This window comes from Bacillus rossius, chromosome 15 (assembly GCF_032445375.1).
Source record: "Bacillus rossius redtenbacheri isolate Brsri chromosome 15, Brsri_v3, whole genome shotgun sequence".
NCBI lineage: Eukaryota > Metazoa > Arthropoda > Insecta > Phasmatodea > Bacillidae > Bacillus > Bacillus rossius.
The window spans coordinates 15,481,549-15,505,018 of record NC_086342.1 but is presented as its reverse complement, the minus strand read 5'-3'; the positions used below and the strand labels follow the sequence as shown (position 1 = coordinate 15,505,018).

At 40.5% G+C, this 23,470-nt stretch overlaps 2 protein-coding genes across 2 annotated transcripts in view; one reads left to right on the top strand and one right to left on the bottom strand.

Moving 5' to 3' along the window:
• LOC134539640 (uncharacterized) overlaps positions 1-23,470 on the top strand; it is a 560,732-nt gene that overhangs the window by 81,370 nt on the left and 455,892 nt on the right. The window lies entirely within an intron of this gene.
• LOC134539361 (uncharacterized) overlaps positions 1-23,470 on the bottom strand; it is a 66,957-nt gene that overhangs the window by 10,267 nt on the left and 33,220 nt on the right. The window contains exon 5 of the mRNA XM_063381345.1: positions 18,649-18,792. Coding sequence (XP_063237415.1) covers positions 18,649-18,792 — 144 coding nt within the window. The remainder of the gene's footprint in view (positions 1-18,648; positions 18,793-23,470) is intronic.

Sequence of the window (23,470 nt, the reverse complement as noted above, 5' to 3'; positions counted from 1 at the left end):
ATTATCACTATTTTGTATGGATAAAAGAAGGAGTGAAATGAAATCTACAATTTAATTGATAAATTTACTTTTATTGGCACTCAATAATTCAAATATTTTTATTACTTTAACGAAGAGATTGTTTTAACTATAACTTTTATACATGTTTGCTATTTAACTTCTTACAATCTGTGTTATTCTGTTAAGGATAGGACGATGATAGGAAAAGTAGGAAACGAATGGGAGTGTTTCAAGTTTAATGTGCCCCGAAAAAGCCAAATCGATGGTTGTTCCAATCGAGTGGAAGAGAAATAGATGCGGCTCAAGCGTACAATGAGCGTAACGAGGACACAGCGTAACGGGACAATGTGCGTAACGGGACTTTTTCGTGCGTGCAGCCGGCGTTCATCGATTTATTAGACGTTGTCACGTCAAAATGTTTGATTGTGTAATAGACACTTTTAATCTAGCCTGGGATGGAATTAATCCGCGAAATAATAGTGGCGTTAGTAATGGGACGCTTTGCGAGATGTGGCAACGCCGCCGCTGCGCCTCGGTTCGTGTTCCGTCTTCATAGAGTGAAAGAGGGAATGAGAGAGAATGATCGATAGAGAGAAAGAGAGAGAGCGAGAGAGAGAGAGAGAGAAATTCCGAGAACTGCGCCTGCCTCGCTTGTTATTCCGCTTCCCACTCTTTTCCTCGCTCCTTGTTTTGCTGTCGTGGGTCGTTTTTGTTCTCGCCTTGCCTCCTTTCCTTTCTCTCCTTTTACTTCAAGGCTCCCATTCCTTTTTCAGTGCTCGTAACATTTTTTTTGAATGAAGAAAATTGTGCACCGCTCTGTGCTTTCGCGTCCTGATGCATCGTGAACTTGAGGCAGGGCTTTTAAGACGAACGGTCTGCGGTGTGCGCGGAAAATGAAACATCCGGTCTGCAGACAGATGTCGCTAGTGGCGGAGTGCCAAAACAACGGCTTCGTGCCCTGATTTCTCTCTATCCACGAAGTCCTTTCTGAAGCAGAGATTTTTCGTGGAGTCCAATGTAATGTTATGTAAGTCTTTAGTTGTCGGTGTACTACGAGAAATATTAAACGCGGAAAGTATACGTAAGTATGAATAATAAGAAGTAGGTTAATAAAGGAAACAAAAGTAAAAACGAATATAATATTATTATTATATCATTAGTTACCACTTCGAGGACCCAGCTTATCTGGACACACTTGCGATGAGCATAAAAACGCGGTTTGAAAAAACTGCTCGATATATCCCGAGTGGGGTCTACGAAAAAGTCGCTGAGGGCAGACGTTTCCGTTTTCAAACTGTATTTTTTAGAAGAGTGAATATGATGGCTGAAACGCGTGTTTTCAAAATAATATTTAGGCATGAAAAAAAAAAACCTGTGGTCCGGATTCTTGGAAGCATTCGCTGGACTTTGCGTTTCACCTTTATCTTCATTTCCCCGCCGTGCGAGATCTACGTCGATGGCCTGTGCACGACGAGAAGACTGAGAAGACTGCGCCAGAGAGCGCCGCCTCGCTAGAACCTTTGAATATATATACTGTATAGAAGTCGCCAGCCCAGGTTAAAACTTCTAATACGGTTTTGAGGTAGTTGGTTAATTCACCGCCGCAATCACCACCATCTCTAGAGCATCGACTTGTGGTGGTCCCTAGCGGACAAGTGCCGAACTCTTCAAACACCCCTTCCCCCTCCCGTTGAACGAACTTGAGCTGCAGTGAATGATTGATGGGGGGCGCGGGGAATGACAGCGGGCGACAGGGCTGCGCTCTAACGTGTAAATAACAACTAAGACGATACAGGGCGTTACGGCAGCGCACTGCAGCGGTGAAGTTCCCAAGCTGCTCATCTTACGCTTTTGAAAAACGTAGAGTAAATCCTATCCACTCGCGACTTCTATACAGTATATATATTCAAAGCTAGAACACAGGGCCGGTGCAAGGTAAATTGGCGCCCTAGGCGAAAAACCTTAATGTTCCCCCCGGGCCGGACTTCCCCAAAAAAAAGTTTTCCTTGCCTCAAAATAGATCACGTAAGCCTAAGATTTTGTCAACAATCAAATGTAAGCAGGCTTGTGTTTTTTTTTTTTACTTTTTTTTACTTATTACAAATCATAAACAGGTCACCGTGGACTTTAAATAATTACTTTTATCAATATAAACATTCCAAACTGTTACAAAAATCCATTTTCATCTAGTTTGAATAATCGTTAAACATATTATATGAGATGTTATGTGTCGTGCTGCGCTGCCCCCAGCTACTTGGCGCTCTAGGCGGTTGCCTAGTTCGCCTGTGTGGACGCGCCGGCCCTGCTAGAACGTGACCCGGCATGATCCGGCCCGCGACTACCTTTGAATATATATACTGTATAGAAGTCGTCAGCCCAGGTTAAAATTTCTAATACGGTTTTGAGGTAGTTGGTTAATTCACCGCCGCAATCGCCACCATCTCTAGGGCATCGACTTGTGGTGGTCCCTAGCGGACAAGTGTCGAACTTTTCAAACACCCCTTCCCCCTCATGTTGAACGACCTTGAGCTGCAGTGAATGATGGATGGGGGTTGCGGGGGAATGACAGCGGGCGACAGTGCTGCGCTCTAACGTGTAAATAACAACTAAGACGATACAGGGCGTTACGGCAGCGCACTGCAGCGGTGAAGTTCCCAAGCTGCTCATCATACGCTTCTGAAAAACGTAGAGTAAATCCTATCCACTCGCGACTTCTATACAGTATATATATTCAAAGCGACTGCTCTACCGGCATCACCTAGTCTATGGCCGCCGCCTCGTGGGCGCCCGGCCAGTCAGCGCGCGCGCCAGACGGCAAGGGAAGGGTCTGACTCACGCGCCACCGTGTTCCCACGCGCGCGCGCCGCCGCCGGAAGAACGCTGACGTCACAAGGCTGCCTCGTCGTAACGAACAAGGCGCGCGTGGGCCCCGGTCCGAGGGCCGGCCACTTTCTCTCAGCTCTCCACTCTCCCCTCAAGAGGCGCAACTGAACACGCGGAGTATGGCCACTGAAACAAAAAACAAAAAAAAAATGGTTGTCTGTAAAGTCGTTTTACGGACGATAGTTTAGTCACTTTATAAACAGTCGAGTGGAAGAGAGATAGATGCGGCGCAAGCGTACAATGAGCGTAACGGGACAATGTGCGTAACGGGACACTTTTTCGTGCGTGCAGCCGGCGTTCATCGATTTATTAGACGTTGTCGCGTCAAAAATATCTCTGCGGCTGAGAAATGCCGACATAAAAAATCAAATTTTAAATACCGTGTGACCATAAAAGAATACAATAGAATCAACTGTAAGCGATGTAGAGTGTTGGTTCAAAGACACGAATTTGAGGAGGTTGCTGCAATAAGGGCCTATGAGACCCACGGTCCGTTTTTAGGGAGAATACAAAAAATGAATTCTACATATCTTAATCTCTGGGGTCGCCAAATATTATCTAGAAATTTTAATTTGTTGTGTTGGTATGAAAAAAAGTTTAATGTGATTATGTTATGAGCCCTTTTTGAAGAGAACCATTTCTATTGTTGAAAGTTTTTAGATACTTAGATTACCTACTATTTTTACGTGTTTGTGTATTAATAGTGAAAGATTAGGGAAAACATTTGTTTAGTAAGTTACAGAATATTATTCAATAACTTATGTACGTGTGTGTTCATTGGAGTAACTATGCTCCGACCTCATGTGTGCCACCAAGGAAACTTTACACCTTGATAGCTCAAAACATTGTTTTGGAGCATGGACCATTATTGCAGCTACCTCCTCAATTAAAGAGTAACGCCAACAGTTTTTGATAAGTGCATGCATGAGTACTGATTTTTTTTTTTTGTTTTCTCGCTTGAAGCGCGAAATCTTTGTCTCTTGCGATGTTTCAAAATGATTCGTCTGATCAATGGGGCCTTAATATAAATCGGGACGACAGTATTTCGCCGTGGCACACGTTTCACGCTGTGCAGTTCACGTTGTTGCCGGTAGGTGCCGCCCCGTTACCTCCACGACAGGTACTGTTGTAGCGCGCGCAGTGTACGGCAAGATGGCGCTCCGCTTCAACATTACGTCAGCAAACCTCCTACACGTCGGCGCTTTCGACGGCTGTCGCTCGCAGTTTTGAAGAGACTGGTTGTTTTGTAAAACAATGTTATGTGCGTGTTAAAAAACTGCTCGAAGATTATAAGATCTGTGTTTATGTCAATGTAACACTGAATGTTCGCAAATTTTTGGGGCATGAATTTAAGAGGTTGGCAGGAAATGCCGAAACAAGCAGTTTTTTTTTTCCTTCCTTGGAACACGTGTCCGCATAACGCTATCTTGCGAGCAACAGCGAACACACTTGAATTCCCCGCGCAATGTATGCACGCTAGGGTTGCCAACCGTCCCGTATTGTACGGGATTTCCCGTATTCCGTGACTAAAAGAATTATCCCGTACGTAGGCAGGACGGGACGTGATATTTCCCGTATCTTGTTTAAAGTTCAATTCACACACCTGCATAAAATTTAAAAAAGTATTTCCTCGCCTGCGCCGCACCACCTGTTATATGTATTGCGACATTGCGAGGCTCCGTTTACTCCGCAGTTCACTGGCCACCAAATAGTTCATGTTGACGCCGACAGGTGGCATCACTCGTCCGCGCTTAGTCTGTTATGTTTATATTGATAGTGTGTTGAGTTGAAAACGGATAAAGTTGAGTAAATCGGGTAAAGTTAAGTTGAAAAAATGTGCGATTTATTAAAGTTAGGGTTTCTTAGTGAATAAAACTGAGAAAATCTACTTTAATATGTTTTATATTAAAGTAACAAACGATTGCACAGCAAGAATACACAACAGTCATAGACATCTATACAAAAAATATGTAACACAATGGGCAACGACAACGTGGATATTCAACCAAGATCAAAATTTTCTTTTTCTTTTTTAACACTCCCACTAAAATTTTACATCATGAGAGCAAAAAAATATTTTACATTCAAACATTACACTATTACAGCTTATCCATTATTTGTTCTCTTAGAAAGACAAAAGGTTGAGTGGGCAATGGCTTTGTTAATATATCAGCAAGCTGATTCTTACTTGGGACATAGGATATATTTATTACACCATTCTCCACTTTCTCTCGGATAAAGTTGTATTTGACATCTATATGTTTGGTTCGTTTGTGAAAAACTGGGTTATTAATTAACTTAATGGCACTCTGATTGTCAACATATAGCTTAATACAATCATATTTTTCATCCAAGTCCAACAACAATTGCTTTAACCATAGTATTTCCTTTGCAGACTCACAGGCTGCAACAAATTCTGCTTCGGTGGTAGAGAGAGCAATGGTCTTTTGCTTTTGGCTTAACCATGTTACTGGCCCGCCATTCATTAAGAATATATATCCAGTAGTAGACTTTCTAGTATCAACATCGCCTGCAAAATCAGCATCGGAGTACCCGATAAGATCATTGCTTTCTCCATATCTAATACAAACATTTTTTGTATTAACCAAATATCTAATCACACGCTTCACTGCATTAATATGTTGTAGACTAGGATTATTAATATACCGACTCAACATGTTAACCGCATATGAAATATCAGGTCTGGACACTGAGCATAGAAACAACAGTGAACCAATAGCTTCCCTATAAGGGAATTTCACAGCAGTTTCCTCAAGATTTTTACATATAACAACATTCGGATCAGCAGGAGTTGATGCATGATTGCATTCACTCATATCAAAAGTTTTAACAATTTGATCGATGTACTCTCGCTGATGTAAACAAATACAGTTATCAGACTTTAACACTTCTATGCCTACAAACTGTGACAAATTCAATTCCTTAATTTTAAATGCCTGTTTCAAGAAACTAATTATATCTTTAATTACCTTTTTACTTGATGATATTATGAGAGCATCGTCAACATATATTATCATTATAACCTTGATACTTTCAACATTTCTAACATATACACAGTAATCAGCTTGTGACTGAACAAAACCATATGATTTTAAGAATTCAGTAAACTTCTTGTTCCAACACCTTGCTGCCTGTTTTAACCCATAGAGTGACCTATTCAATTTTAATACATTACTTTTGTCAACAAGCACACCATCAGGAATTTCTAAATAAATTTCTTCTTCAAGATCCCCGTTCAAAAAAGCAGTTTTGACATCAAATTGTTGGATTTCTAAGTTATACTTAGCTGCAATACTTAAAATAATTCTAATTGAATCATACCTTGTGGTAGGGGAAAATATTTGCTGGTAATCAATACCAGGGATTTGATTGAACCCTCGTGCACATAATCGAGCTTTGTAACGGTTTACTTTTCCATCGTCACCCCTCTTAATGGAAAATACCCACTTGGCTGTGAGTGTTCTCTGTCCAGCTCGCTTCACTGGGGTCCAAGTCTGATTTTCATCATGAGCACTTAGTTCTTCTTTAATGGCTTGCAACCATTCATTCTTCTGCGAACTCTTCATTGCCTCATCAAATGATGATGGTAATACAAATTCCATTAAATTGGCTTCTAAATTCAAATTTCTCCTGGGTCTCAGATTCATTGGTTCACATGGAGAATCATTGAGGGTATGTGATGGTTCATAATTAGGATCATCATTCTTTCAACTGAGCATACTTTCCTCATTCTCATTCAGTGAGATTTCATTTAAAGAATTATCACTCAAAGCAGGGTCGTTTTTGAGTATGACTTCAGAGTTATCCTGTTTGACATTTTCATCACTTTCTTCTATGAATATTTTTGCTATATTCTGTCTTTGTTCAGGATATTTATTCTCATCAAAAACAACATTTCTTGATACTTTAATTCGTTTTGTTTTCATGTTGAACATTCTGTAATTGGTATTATCATATCCAACCAATATCATCTTTTCACTTTTTTTTTCTAATTTGGTCCGCAACTGATCAGGAATATGTACATATCCTTCACTACCAAATACTCTTACATGCCCCAAAACTGGTTTGACTCCATTCCACAACTCTGATGGCGTTTTGTCTGATGTTTGGCTAGATGAGGTTCTATTAAGCAAATAAACTGCACAATTTATGGCTTCTGCCCATAAATCCAAAGATACATCACGTGCATACAGCATGGATCGAGCGCTTTCTACTATTGTCCTGATATCTCTTTCTGCACGCCCATTTTGTTCTGGGGTATATGGAGCAGTACATTCATGAACAATTCCTTCTTTATCTAAGTAGTCTTTAAATGCATTATTAATATATTCACTTCCATTATCTGTATGCAAGGCTTTTACACTGTGCAGGTATTTGTTTTTCACAATTGCATTATATTTCTTGAAATATTCAAGAGTATCGCTCTTATTTCTCATGAAGTACACATGTCTGTAGCTGGTTGCCGCATCCTTGAATAATAAAAAATACCTCATACCTTGAACCGATGTATGACTCATTGGACCACATACGTCACTATATACTAGGTCACCAGGTTGTAGTTCTGCCCGACTTGATTTCTGGAATGGAAACCGAGATTGTTTCCCATAAGCACATGCTTCACACACTAAGTCAGTTTCATGACTTTTTTCAATATTTAAACCTTCAACTATATTGTTCACGCTCATTTGTTTTATTTCTTTAAAGTTTAAATGTCCTAATCTTTCGTGCCATTTTTTAATATCACTTTTATTTTTCTGCACTAAGTTGCATGTGTCAGGAACAACTGTTTCAATGTCCAGTTCATATAAATTGTTCAACTTCATTTTTGCACACATCACAACTTCATCACCATTGTAAATTAGAGCATTACTGTCCTTCTTTACAATGGCATAACCTTTTCTTGTTACCATGCCTTCAGAAACTAAATTTCTTCTTAAGTTAGGCACATGTAGTACTTCATGTAACATGCTTAGCTCCCACTGTCCATTGACACATCTTTTTATTAAAATTTTTCCAATTCCACATAGTTCTATGGACTCTTTGTTCCCCAATGTCAATGATTTCTGAGTACAAGCTGTATATTCTTCAAAAAATTCTTTTCTATATGTCATATGGGCCGAAGCACCACTATCCAAGATCCAGGTGTCTTCTTCTGAACCACTGCCTATATTTGACTCATCAACTACATTAAAAGCTAGCATGGTATTCTTACCTTCAGCTGGTTTCTTATGTATTTTCTTTGGTGCACGACATTCTCTGGCAAAGTGCCCCCTTCTTCCGCAGTTGTAACATTCAAAACGATGCTTCGCAGGTTTCTCTTTGCTAATTCCACTTGTACTAGGTTCATTTTTGGTTGATTCTTTCTTCGGTTTAGTATTAGCAACCAAAAAAGCCATTTCTTGTTCTTCTTCACAAGTAATATTAGCTTCCTCATCAAGTAGTCTTGCCGTTAAGTTATTCAAGTTTTGTTTTTCAGAATCCAGCGACATCCATGCTTGCCTAAGTGATCTATATTTAGGAGGCAGAGTTCCCAATATTTTCGTGATTATAGCATTGTCGCTGATGCTTTCACCACTTTCCTTGAGCTGCTTTGCGAGATTTTCAACCTTTGCAATATGTTGTGCAACACTGTCACTTGGTGACATTTTATACTGGTAAAACCGTTCATGAATTAACATTTTGTTCAATTCACTTTTTTGTTCATATATGGATTCTAATTTCGACATAATTTCCAAGGCGGTTTCACAGTTTTCTATTAGGGTTATTTGATTTAAATCCATCGACGACGTGATAATGTACATAGCCATGCCATCCTTTTTTAGCCATGCATCCGCATTTGCTTCTGTTCTTTGTATAGAAATATCGATTCCTTTTGCTTTCAGGGCACATTTTATCTGGAATTTCCATTGCCTGAAGTTTCTTCCGTCAAATTTATCCACACTCAAAGTTCGTTCCATTTGGAGGTTATATGGTGTGATTTATTCGAAAATGCAAATTATGACTTCTTCTTTGCTGTTTTCTTAATTCTTCAGTTTTCAGAGTTTCCTGGGCCCATAACCTATTAAAGTTAGGGTTTCTTAGTGAATAAAACTGAGAAAATCTACTTTAATATGTTTTATATTAAAGAAACAAACGATTGCACAGCAAGAATACACAACAGTCCTAGACATCTATACAAAAAATATGTAACACAATGGGCAACGACAACGTGGATATTCAACCAAGATCAAAATTTTCTTTTTCTTTTTTAACAGATTCGCCACGGCGAAAAAAGAAACGGCTGTGCGTTTATTTAGTTCAATGGGAACATAACTATAAGTGGCTCACATGTAGTGATAATAGTTACAAAGCCAAATGTGTACTTTGCAAAAGAGAGTTTTCAATAGCACACTGCGGCGAAAACGATGTAAAACAGCATGCTTCAACATTGTTACATAGAACCACGGTTCCAACAAGCAAATGCGAGTGAAAAAACTAAGATAAACAGTTATTTCGTAAAACAAGGCACTAGCGATCAAAATTCTGTTGTAGCATCTGAACTAGCTCTATGTTATCACAATACGAAGCATGGTTTTATTTATAACAGTTTTAATTGTAATACAAAATTGATACGGCATACAAAAACTGCTAAAATAGCACCAATTTTCCCCCCCGCTCTATTAGGTGGGGTTCAGTGTCCCTTATGGTCAGGGTGAAATAGTTGGTAACCCTAATGCACGCCGAAAAATGTCATTGCAGGATTGCCACAAAGGTTAGGTTAGGTAAGGTTAGCACACGAATTCATTCAGTTGTTTTTCATTTTGCTCCTTTGCCCCCCCCCCCCCCCCACAACCCGCAGCAACATTTTTTCGGCGTTACTGTATTTCGGCGTTGTGGTACACAGCAGTTTTCTAGCTGTCGGCGTTGCGGTCAATTTGGCATTCGGCGTTGTGGTATTCGGCGTTGTGGTAACGACCCGTTGCTGAGTTGTCGCACCTCGTCCATCCTGTTGCACACAGGCTCACCTGGGTTTGGCACGCACAGCCAGGCCGAGACCGCATCCTCACGACCAGTCTCCGGGTAATCAGTGGCGGATACAAGAATTTATTTCGGGAGGGGATTCGAAAAAAAAAAATTACATACGTACGTCAAACACAAGACGTTCGGAAAGTTACGTTATCATCAGGGGCGTAGCCAGAAGGGGGGGGGGGGGGGGTTAGGGGTTCAACCCCCCCCCCCTTAGCACCAAATCTTTAATTAATTTCTTATTCATCACTCAAACAAATTTCATATTAAAATTAATAAAATTTTTACCATTACAATATTTAAATTTAAGTACCAAAAACTGCTAAAATAGCACTATTTTACACCTTAAAATCCAAATTTTCCCGGGGGAGGACCCCCGGACCCCCCGCTTTAATACGGGGGGGGGGGGGGCGCATGCTTCTTAACACCCCCCAAACACAAATCCTGGCTACGCCACTGGTTATCATTCTTGACATTCATATCTGACTTTTGGTTTTGTGATTTCAGGTGTTGTGTAACATCTCACCTTGTATCATCCACATTAACTAACATACTTCCTTAACCGAGATCTCGCATAGGTATATATTTTTTATAACTTCAGAGGGGATATATCACCCTTACCCCCCGTCCGCCACTGACTATAATATATAGCATAGGTGTCTAAACGATTAAATAGCCACGCAGAACAAGTTTGTAACTCACATAAATAATTCTCATTTTTATATATAGGAGGAAGGAAAACATTATATTCATACACCCTTATTCTGCGGACACGTTAACTTGTTGCCAACCTCACACCGAAAAAAAATTGTAGAGCAGCTTTTCTATCCTAACCTTTTTTTTTATACGTAAAAGCAAACTTTTGTAATGCATAACCTTGTTCTGATGGATTGAGAAGGGGGGGGGGGGATTATATTTTATGGAGATTACTTGTAATTTTTAATTTAATACTATTTGTTGTAAATCTGTAACACTTCGTGAATATTTTGATTAAAATGTAGGTATCTCTGTTGGAGATATACGTGATGAATGTACAGACAGCACTGTGTAGAGTTATGAGCTAGCCTTATTTACCTATTTATGTAAATTTAATACTGATAAGTGTTCATTTTCTGCAATACCTAGCTGTATAATGAATTATGTTAGTTTTAGTTGTGCAATATGCGTATTAAGTTCAATCTCTTTCATACATGGGTACTATAAGTGCAAAGTTTTGTTAGGAATGGTCTGTTTACCATATATGACACACAGTCTTGTTTGGTTTTATAATAGAGCTACAAGGTCTGGTTCATTCCAATAAATAAAAGAAAGTAAATAAAACTATCATCATGTGTGTACCATGAACGGTTAGACGGTATCACCTACACATTTTATTGTTGTTCCTATATTAAGGGGGATTAGGCTTCGCCGTCTTGCAATTTCGAATATATTTTGATACCGCCTGCAATAAAGCTTCCGTGCTAAGTTTTGACGTGACAACGTCTAATAAATCGATGAACGCCGGCTGAACGCACGAAAAAGGATGACTCATTGTCCCGTTACGCACATTGCCCCGTTACGCACATTGTCCCGTTATGCTCATTGTACGTTTGCGCCGCATCTATCTCTCTTCCACTCGATTGGAACAACCATCGATTTGACTTTTTCGAGACACATTAAACTTGAAACACTCACATTCGTTTCCTACTTTTCCTATCATCGTCCTATCCTTAACAGAATAACACATATTGGAAGAAGTTAAATAGCAAACATGTTTAAAAGTTATAGTTAAATTATCTCTTCGTTAAAGTAATAAACATATTTGAATTAATGAGTGCAAATAAAAGTAAATGTATCAATTAAATTGTAGATTTCATTTCACTCCTTCTTTGTATCCATACAAAATATTGATAATTCAATAAAAATGATTGAATTTTATTCATAAAAGTATGCAATCATTTCATCAATGTTTTGTTATGACGTCGTCTCGTAAACTATCGTCCGTAAACCGACTTTACAGACAACCAATTTTTTTTTGTTTGACATGGCATAGGACTTATCTTTGGCTACTTGCTGAAGTGAACACTTGTGAACTGGTGTGGTTACCATGATAGTTGCAGTCGCTTGCGTGAAATACCAAGTTATTTCCTCGTGGCGCTTACAGACTAGAGCCTGTTCGTAATCATGTGGTTGCAACAACGGTCTGGGAGATACGTCTTGTGCCTTGACATGCCAAAAAAAATTGGGATAAATAGTCCAAAATTAGAATTATATAGCAAAAAAAAAAGATGGAAAAATTCCAAGCAGGCGAGGTCCTAACCCCCTTAAAAAGCCGGAGAGGATTGGGGGGGGGGGGGGGTTACGCATTTTTTTTTTCCTCTCTCGATGCGTGAAGACCAGACGCTTGGCGTCCCGGCGCGCGGAGGCTGGGACGGAAGTCACGTGCCGCCCGGAAATTTTGTCGATTGTTCTCGGCCCTTCGGAGGTCCCGAACGCCGCGCATCGAATAGCAACGACGACGAGAAGGAAATAAGACGTCGGGAGGTTTTCTTTTTATTTCATTTTATTTTTATGTGTTCTGTTGAAAGCATTGGCGTGCTTTCGAGCAGGCTCGCGCGCATTCGCAGAAAAGCCCCTCCTCCCCCCCCCCCCCACCCCCACCACCCCAAAATCTATATCCTGCCATGGAGTCAGTCTCAGCCGGTCGTAACAAAACAAAGGTCAGAGGTCGTAGGGTCATTTCGCCAAGTCGTGGAATTCAAGTCATAACTGGATACCTGCAAAGTTGGCATTATTGTTATTTATTATTTGCTATTTGGTGACACTCGCTTGGCTTTTTTTTTTTTTATGAGCCCCACCTACCTGAACACACGTTAGGTGTGCGGTGCTTAAGAAAATCATTTAAGAATACGCTGATGAGTAGGATGAGTAGTTCTGTTTCCGTATTTATCTTCTAAATTATATTCTTAGAAGAGTGATAATGACTAAAACCCGTGTTTACAGACTAAGTAAAATTTTCTTATTAATAATAAAAAATATTATTTTTTGGTACTAATAATAAACTTAAGAAAACTACCAATTACAATAATATCATTTTGTGAAATTCAATCCTTAAGAGTTGAAAAAGAGGTAAATACGGGTTGAAGATAATTTATTATATCTCCTAAGCTAACCATGCATAGCAAAATACACAAGGGACCAATAATTATAATACGAAATCTACCAATCACAATTTTCCATTATGCGTAATGCAACCCCGAAGGAGTGAAAACTCTTATGATTTTAAAATTAATAATTATATCTCTGAAATAAATTAAGCCTAATAAATTATTTTGGGTACTAATTATAAACATATGAAAATTACCAACAACAATTTTACCAGTTTGCGAAATTCAGACCCTAATATGGTAAAAGGGGTCGGTGTGTTTTTAAAACAGAAGAAACTAACATCAAATTCAATTAAAATGAGAAGTTAGAAACTGAAAAAACTTGTTTCTAGAGTTACGTATTGCTTGTTTTTGTTTATTAAAATTCGTCTTTAAATGGCGGGTAAAATGGGGTAAGTCTTCAATTATTAAAAAAAAAACTATCTCCAAAACTAATTAAGACGTAAGTTAATGGTAAAAATATTAACTATTAAATTATTATTTAACTTATTTGCAAGAATCCGCCCCTAAGGAGTGTAAAGGGGTTATGTTTGGTTAAAGGGGAAAAAAATCATATTTTCGTATCTACTAGACCTAAGGGTTAGAAATTAAGAATGAACATTAAACATTAGAGTTACAAGTTTTATTTTTTAATTTTTCCGGATTTCGTCTTCAAGGCTGTGAAAACATAGTAAGTTATGTTTTATCATAAAAAATTCATACCCCAATAGCAAACAAAGCTGGATGTAAGAATCTTAGCATAAATAACGTAAATAATTAATTACCTAGAGTAATTTTACAATTTTTTTCGATATTAGACCACAAAAGCAGTGAAACGGGGGCACGTTAGTTTTTATAGTAATAAATTATATATCCAGCAAATTAGGATGAAAGTAAGATACTGAGCAAGAATAAAGTACAAAATTATGATTTAATATTATTTTTTTAACCTATACCAATTTTTTATATTCGACCGCAAAAGGGGTGAAAAGACGGTATTTGCTTTTTTTTTAATTATAAAAGTCTTATCTCGTAAGTTAATCAAACTGGATGTATGTTATGTGGTATGATTTATAACATGCAAAATCTACTGAAGTTATACTTTATAAAAGGTGAAATATTGTAAATATGGTTTTAACATTAAAAAATAATATCTTCTCATCAAATTAAGTTAATTTAAGATATAGGAAATGATAAATAAACATACCTTCAGCTACCTTCTCTTATTCAACGTTCTTAGAAATATCACCTCTTAAGTTTAAACAAGGGTTAGAATTATTTTAAAAATAAAAACGTTATGGGGTCCACTCAATCAGTATTGGCGAGATAATTTTAAACTTAATATAATAAAAACTTTATTATAATTATTTTGGATAACATTTACGGTAAAAAATGGCGTGAGTTTGGTTTTTTGGTTAACAGATATTGCCATATTTACTTATCTCTGAATTTTTACATTGGCATTCGAGTGGGGGAAATAAAGAGGGGTAAGTAATCCTAATCAAACTATAAATTAATTTATATGTTATATAAGAAGGCATAGTAATGCTGGTGATACGCTACGACAAATGTTTAAAATTGCATGGTGACTACGTAGAAAAAAAGTTAAGATATCATATGTGATGTAAAATAAGTTTGGTTTCATTATCTTGAATAAAAAATATATATAGACGAACAAACGTTCTTTACTTTCGCACGAGCTTGCGTCTGTGAACGTTAAATTTCCTTTTGAAACGAATGTATTTGTGTAAATTAGTTTTAAGAAGAAAATAAATAATAAAATAAAAATAAAGTCGAAAACGACGAGGAGGGTAGAATGTTGGTATTAGGGGGGAAATTAGTACAAATGTTGCGCGACATTGAAAATATATAAATTGTTACGAGGCTGATCTAGACGAGGCAGGCCAGTGCTACGAAGTTGCTGGAGATGGGGTAGGCCGGCCTGGCGCGTCGCCCAGCGGTGGGTCTTAAGGGAATCCCTACCTTCTCCCGGACGTGGGTGTCGGCCCCCTTACAAGTACCTCCCATTAGCCGGTTCTTTCTGTCATTCACGCCCCTGTCCCGCGGATTCAGGGGCGCCTTTTTTTGTCTGGAACATTCTGCGCGTCCCGAGGGCACTTTCAAGTGAAGTGGTGACGTAACTAGGACGCCATTGTTCTCGTAGCTTCGGGCGTTTAAGTCGGGGACGAGACACTGTAGAGGACTACGAGAACTCTCCGTAGAAGGGCTGACAACAGTGGCGTAGCCAGGATTTGTGTATGGGGGGGTGTTAAGAAGCATGCCCCCCCCCCCCGTATTAAAGTGGGGGGACCGGGGGTCCTCCACCGGGAAAATTTGGATTTTAAGGTGTAAAATAGTGCTATATTAGCAGTTTTCGGTTCTTAAATTTAAATATTGTAATGGTAAAAATTTTATTAATTTTAATATGAAATTTGTTTGAGTGATGAATAAGAAATTAATTAAAGATTTGGTGCTAGGGGGGGGGGGGGTTGAACCCCTAACCCCCCCCCCCCCCCTGGCTACGCCCCTGCCTGACAAGCATACAAGACGGAGGCCGACAGGCGAATCCTCGGAGCAGTGAATTGAAGAGGATGAATGACTCGGTTTGGCGAGCGATAGAGGGCGACGAGAGACGGGATTCGCGTGCGAGGATCGATGTCACGGCACTGTGTCACGACGCGGCGGGCGAGTGAGCAGTTCGAAGCAGTGTTTTGGGACAGAGGTGCGCGGTAAGAGGCGAGCAGTAGAACTCCAATGGGAAGAGCAGAGGGTGTACTTGTGCAAGTCTGATTAATTAGTGGACAGACGTTTAAATTAATAATGTTCGCAGGCTTTGACGGCCATTGTCTGAAGTAGCTTGGCTTCTGGGTTGTAGCCGCGTCCTTGGCGAATAATTCACCGAAGTTTCGACCGACATTGCAGTAGCCATCATCAAGGAGCAGTTACCTACTGTTACCTAGTAGGTAACGGTCCCAGCTTTGATTCTCTTTTTTTTTGGGGGGGGGGGGGGGGGAGGGGCTGGTTGAGTGAGCAGTTCGACTTGAAAACAGAAATTTTCGATCCCTTGTAAAATCAGTATCAAAACTATTGAGTCACATTTTTGTAACGTTTCATAATTTTTATAATTCGAGGGAAGTTTTTTTTTCTTTTTAGAAGGATGGTTGGTGGATAGGCCCGTTCGCCACCCCCCTCCTTTTCCCTAATAGGACCGACCGACGATGAATGGTCCGGTTTGTTTGTCTTCCTGTTCGCTATAGCACACGCCCGATCTCTTATTTATTTATTTTTTTTTTTTTTTAATGGTCAACCTCTCTACGCCAACGACCAGTAACTCTTTTCTTTATCGGTACTCAAATTGACTTATAGTTCATAAATCTTCATAACTATAGAAATATTACATATGCTTCACTAATAATGTTAATCAATGCCTAGATTAACTTGATGTAGGCTTTTGGACATACGCCATTGCTTAGCACATGTAGGTCTGCAGAAGAAAACTACAAAAAAAAAACACAAATGACAAAAACACATATTAAGCAAAATTGGAAAACTATTGTGTTTGTTTCGTCTTTTCTTTTTGCTGTGTTTTTGTCTCGTTTCAACTGTTGTGTTGAATTTTTTTGGGTTAGGAATTTTTGTGCTGTCATCATTTGTGGGGTTTTTTTCGTTTTGTTTGTCCATTTTTCTTTGTTTTTTTTTCCCCCTTGTTTGTTGACCATATTCCTTTTGTGGAATATTGTGTGGCGTTAAATCCTGACAACATCAATTTTGCTTAATTTGTGTTTTTGTCATTTGTGTTTTTTTGTAGTTTTCTTCTGCAGACATACATGTGCTAAGCAATGGCGTATGTCCAAAAGCCTACATCAAGTCATGCACTCCCATTGCACAAATCTTTCAAAGATAATAGCAATGCCTAGATTATTCTCTAAAATCATTATTCGATGCCACGTTCACGACAACAGCCAAAAAAAAAAAAAAAATAGAGAGAAGAAAAAAACCACGATCTCGCTGATGGCGGCTACCGTAGAACTTTTACGGACGTCTTCGGTTACGTGGATCCAGGAATCGAGATCTCGCCGGGAGGCCAACTGCGACTGAAGCCCGGCCAGGAATCTGCCGACGACATGCGTGCCAACTGTTACGCCAGTAGGCGACCGGCGGTCGCGTGACGGGGCGAACAATCAAGATTGCCTGGCGGCGAAATCAGGAAATGCTGTTCCCCTACCGTGCGCGCATAATATGTGTTTTCTAAGCAGGTTTCACAATATATTTGTATTTAACTTAATTTTTTTGAGACTTTAAAAAAAATCGTTAAAATCAACTTCTTTTACGGGGCGAGATGGGAAACGAACAGCGTGTCTGATCCGGAATATTTGTTTTAGGAAAGCGATTTTTTAAAAAAATAAAGAAAGACAGCTATGCGCGCCAGGTTAGGGGCGGACCGGCGGTCACGCACGGCCACTGACGTCACGTGTCGTCCTTTGACGTAAGGAATGCCACGTGTGCCTGGTCGGATTACAAGGGTCCACGTTACCCACCCACCTGCGTCGGGCTATTGTCACCTTTAGCGGTCCGGGAATTCTGGACTTACAGATGCCGCCGCGTGGAGTGACGTGAATAGGCGTCGCTGTTCTGTGTGTTTCGGGCTGCGGGTCGGCTCGGGATGAACTAAAAAACAATTTTTTTTTCAAATACATACGCTGTGTCTTTTTTTTTAAAGTGCAAGTGATTTGTGTTCAGACTTTTTTTAAGTACAATTATTTATTGGTAATGAATAAAAATGCAATAAAACGTAATTGGACTATCTATTATGATCCCAGTTCCCCCACATTATACTCGTAACAATACATAGAGGGCAGCACAATTTCTGTCTCTCTGTTATGCTTTAAATTGTAGGATTTGACGCGTGTTTTTTTGAAAATCAAATCGTTACCGTACGTTAAAAAATTTATTTTTCCCGCCCCTCAAATTTTTTATCCTTCATTTTTTTCCCACCGTGAATCCTCCCGCACCTTAAAAACAGGAAGGCGCTCTGGACAAATGCCCGGTTTGTAAATCGGGGGCAGTCTGTGTGTGGTAATGCATGCATCCCTCCTTGCTGTAGATGAATGTCAACCAGCGCCGACAGCCGGGATGACATTCTCTCGCCATCTCCAGCTTTCTCCTTCACCTTTGAATATATATACTGTATAGAAGTCGCGAGTGGATAGGATTTACTCTACGTTTTTCAGAAGCGTATGATAAGCAGCTTGGGAACTTCACCGCTGCAGGGCGCTGCCGTAACGCCCTGTATCGTCTTAGTTGTTATTTACACGTTAGAGCGCAGCACTGTCGCCCGCTGTCATTCCCCCGCACCCCCCCCCCCCCCCACCAATCATTCACTGCAGCTCGAGGTCGTTCAACGTGAGGGGGAAGGGGTGTTTGAAGAGTTCGACACTTGTCCCGCTAGGGACCACCAACAAGTCGATGCCCTACAGATGGTGGCGATTGCGACGGTGAATTAACCAACTACTTAAAACCGTATTAGAAATTTTAACCTGGGCTGGCGACTTCTATACAGTATATATATTCAAAGCCAGGACTCTCTGGAGAGCGCTGCCTCTGATGGCCGCACCTTCCATCCCTCTGCTGGTGGGCGCCTGCACCTCCGCTTCTCCGCAGCAGCTCTCGACGCCCGAGGCGGGGCTGGTCTGACGGCTCCCTCGCAGCCAGCCGGCTATTCGTGGTCTCGATCCGGTCGGCCGGAATGCGTCAGAAACTGCAGGCCGAGGTTTCGAAACCCGTTAGCGAATTCTCTGGATCCTTGAAAAGGGGGGGGGGGGAAGCCTGCTGAGCTCCCCGCGTCCCCTCCCCTCCCATCCTTCCTCCCTCCCTCTCAACCCGGCTGCAGGAGCCCCTGGACGAGTAGTTCTGCACGCGAGGGATTCGTGGCAAGCCGTTTCTGCAGTGTTCTTTTTTTTTTTTTTTTAAATTTATCAACTTATTTACTGCCGGTGGTGCGGCGATGACGTTCGCAGAGCCGTAAATAATTATTTTTATTTCCTTATTTCTACCGGCTTTACGGCTAAGTTAAGGCTTTCAGCAAAATCACATATTCTTATCTTGTGATGATACTAAACTTTAATGAACAAACTCTAATAACTTAAAAAAAAAACTTAAGTCCTGACACGTTAAAAAGTCTAAAGGACAAATAACATAGGAAATAAAACATAAGTAGTTATAAAATGAATACAATAACGAAACAGAAAGTTATTGGTACGTGTGGGAAATATATCCGGAAAGGATATGCCAATTAATTAAATAGTGTTTTACTCTTTACATAATATTTAAGCTATAGGTTTAATTACGTCAATGTGAACGCCTGTTCACTAATTAATAAGTATTTTCTGGAAGTCCACAGTTTACTCTCCCCACTGGAGCTCGGCTCGACAGTGGCTCTCTCCACCTCTGTCCCAAATACCGCCTCGCACGAATCACTCGTCACACACGACACCGTCCGGATGCTTCGAGAAGGCTTCGCACACGAAACCCGTCGCTCGTCGTTCACTTTCGCTCACCAAGGGCTCGCTCACTCGCCCTTCTCACTTCACTGTCCTCGCCGCCTATGGCTCAGACCTGTTGCTTAGTCAGGCAATACCGCCGCAGGGTAAGCTGCAACTGTACTGTCATCACAGCCATTGCGGGCCTCGAGGTCCGAGTGCAAGATCCCCGGGCATCGAACCGCGGGCCCCCGGGTAGAGTTCGAGGCCACGCATAGGCGTGCGCACGGTAGGTGCCACAGGTGCCTTGGCACCACCATTAGGGTTAACGTTATTTTGTTTTTTACAAGCAGAAATAATACATACTTACAAAAATCCGTATTATTTCCAAAAAAATATGTTTTCCAATCGTGTCGAGTTACAGATATGTGCTCATAACACTATCAGTATATCAATTATCATTTGAACCAACTATACACACGGAAACAAGCCAGGTGCAATTACTTGTGTTGTACACGCGGGCCGCGGCTACGAAACTTCTGAAATGTAAATACTTCTCCTAGTTCTCCTCGAATTACATAGAATGCGCGCCTCGGTGTCCACTGTTCACTCCACTCGGCAGGCGCACGGAATAATAGCCGCCGTCCGCCAGGGTTTATTTAAAAAAAGAGAGTTTAGTTAGTTAAAATGATAGGCTTACTCGATGACTTATATGCAGTCGCCGACAAAAATTTTTGTTGTATTCCAAAAGTTAAAACTGTTGCCCACTCTTAGTTGTGTATTTTTATTATTTTAATATTTTACATATTTTAGGTATGTTACAAGAACTCCCTTCATTTGTTGATTTTAAAACTTAACATTTGAGAATGTATTTTCTAGCATATATTTAGCGTCTTCAGAAAACATATAAGTACGGTTTTTCAAAGCCACCAGCATGAATTCCTTGCAAACAATTTGTGCAATTTACTTTATGGCTCAACAAAGCTTAAAACTGTAAATAGTTTAGTAGTTTTCCTGGTGATTATAACGTTCAAAGCCATAATTTGTCATAAAAAATGTTAAAATTTTTACATCCGTGTATTTAATGTTTTTGTTCGGGAACACCTTAAATAGCACCATTTTGCGCTTTCAAATCCAAATTTTCCCGGGGGAGACCCCCGGACCCCCCGCTTTAGGCTCGGGGTCCGTGAATGACAGGGCTGTTGTGTAATCTGGCACCACCAATACTGAAGTCCTGCGAACGCCTATGAGGCCACGGATTGCCGCCCAGCTACCTCTAGTTGGGAAAACAGATATTAGGTTTTAATGGTGATGTAGATAACGGATGTTTGGTGACCCTGAGGTGTTGTGAGTTGGGTGGTTTGGCGGGGTTGCAGTCAGGACACGAACCCGTGCTGTGCTGAGGGCGATTTCAGGAGCCTCGCCGCCTATGTAGTCCTCAGGCCTTGCTCTGGATAGGTCTCGCAGCTTTTCGAAGTTTCGTGTCGTCAGGGTCGACTTGACACCCGAAGCTTCGAGAACAGCGGCATCCTAGTTGCGCCACATTACGCAGATGGGGCTCCGGAGACGTGCCGAGCCTACGGCGGAGGTAGAAGGGCGCCATCTGCATCGTGCTCTACCTGCAGGCTGTCTGGCCAGCCTCGTAGCTAGTTCCCGTCGAAAAAGTTTATAAAAAACAACGTGTTGCAGTTGTAATTTTGCCGTTCGCAACGCTCTTACGTTCTTCCCGACTTTGTGCCATGTTAACCCCTGAGTGCTTACCACCACACATAGAAGAATTTCCAGTTGCCTAACTACCAGGGGAAGAGGTTCTGAGCCAGTCGTGAGGACAGGTCATGTGAACAGCAGGTAGTTCCGGTGCGAGACTGTTCGCGATCCTTCCGCCGAACTCTGGGCGCGGATTGATACTTCCGCCCCGTGCGCAATCGTTCTGGTTCGTTCCGGACGCCGAGCTTCTGGGTATATGTATGCACCCCTCCGCGGGACCACAGCAAGAAGAAACAGAGAAGGACAAGCAGAGAAGAAGTAACACCGCCGTCATGCTGCCGGAATCCACGATGGTGCCCGATGTTGGACTTAGCCACTGATTTGGGTAAGAGGGACTTGGTCTGTTTTTAAGTTCGGACTTAGAACCATCGGCCGTGGGGAAGGAAGCTACTACCATCGACTAGTGAGAGCCGCGGTGTACGAAGTTAACTCGTCCGAGGACTGATATACTCAAATCGCCCTGCGAGCTGGCACTCGCTGAGCGAGTAAGTTGCAAAAACTCGCTCATCGGATTGGGGTACAGTTAGGGGGGTCAGAATAGCACATTGTTCTTTAAAAAGACTCACTGACGATGTGACAATTTTTACTCGCCGAGCGAGTAGTGAGAAAGAGAGTAAGTCAAGAGTGTTGGTGCAGAAAGGGGCTAAGTACATCAATAGCAGGGACGAGTTGGTGACAAGGCAGGCTGGTCAAGGGCAGGCAGGGTACGGACAATATCAACAATAATTAACGATCAGCGAGTTTCGGTTGATGCGTGAAGTGGACTCGTTGTGTCCTTTTGGCCATGTTGACATGGTGTTGATAGTGTTACTACGTCCGCAAATCAAGACAGTTGTGAACGAGTGTGCAGAGGTGGAGACCAGAGACGCTCGCTGGGGAGTCGTGAAAGGAGAATCGTGGCCAGTCCTTCGTCCAAATGGTTGAGCCTTCCAGAGGGGTTTCTGGAGGAGCTCCTGCTAGCTGTCCCTAGGGTGGTATTTGTATTCACGTCTTGAGCGATTCCTTCGTCAAGAAATTCTTATATGCATTCTTATTTAACATTTGTGTGCCATAGAGGTTGCTTGAGATGATCTCAAGTGATCGCAAACAAGACAATCTTGATGAAGACCATCTTATGATAGTCACATATTTCTTATTTATGAGAGGGCATTCTCCTGTCTCATACTCGTTGCTTGAGAACACCATCGTAGAAACATGTTTCATAGTCGCTGAGACCGTGCTTAAGAACACGAATAAGATCGTCTTTGCCAAGACCACTGCAGGCATGTCTCAAGCAATTGCTTGTTCTGATCGCAATGTATAAAATGGCGGATTCTCGTGAACCTCGTATTTTTAAACTTCAATAAATCCTGTATGAAGTGCTGAAGCAATTTTATATGTATTTTAAATGAGTTTAGTGTTTGTTTGTGACCAGTGGTTACATTTTCAAGTGCTAAACAGACACGTTTATTTACGTATCGATCACAGAACGAGTATAATGGATGTGGAAAACGATGCGTTTAATGATGGTTGATGGTACATATCACAATCAGAAAATTTAATTCTACATTCGTGACACCCAAAATACATTATAAATAATTTAAGAAAAAGTGGCATTAACTGTTGATATACCATAATTTTCCACAAAAACTCGTTAGAGGTTTCTTAGTGTAATGGTTAGGGAGATGGGTTGCAAGTCCGTAGATTGAGAAAGCAATGCGAATGTGGTTCATAACTTGGCACTGACAATATTTTTTTTATAGTTACAGTAAATGAAAAATGCAAATATAGCTTTAAGAGAAATTTTATTAGATTAATTTTTTGAAATCTAATTGTTATAATATATTTAAATACATAGCTCAATTTAATGATTTGGTTATTTCATACGCAGTAGGCTTTGAGACATACTGTAGTCTATATATTTTTTTTTATAATACGATTAAATTATAGAATCACAAGTAACTTGAACAAGAAAAATTAACCTATTATATGAGGAAATTAATGTCTTATATTATTGATGAACAAACACTTTATAAAGGGTTTACAAAATTTTAAGTTCCTTACTATGTACCCTTATCAGATTCGTTCTAACTTATTGTTATAATTCTAAACATACATTTTTCTTACTTAAATTAAAAATTTTCTTTTACTGTGTAGTTAAATCTGATATTTTTATTAAACTAACATTTACTGTACCTTATCCTGAAGCTG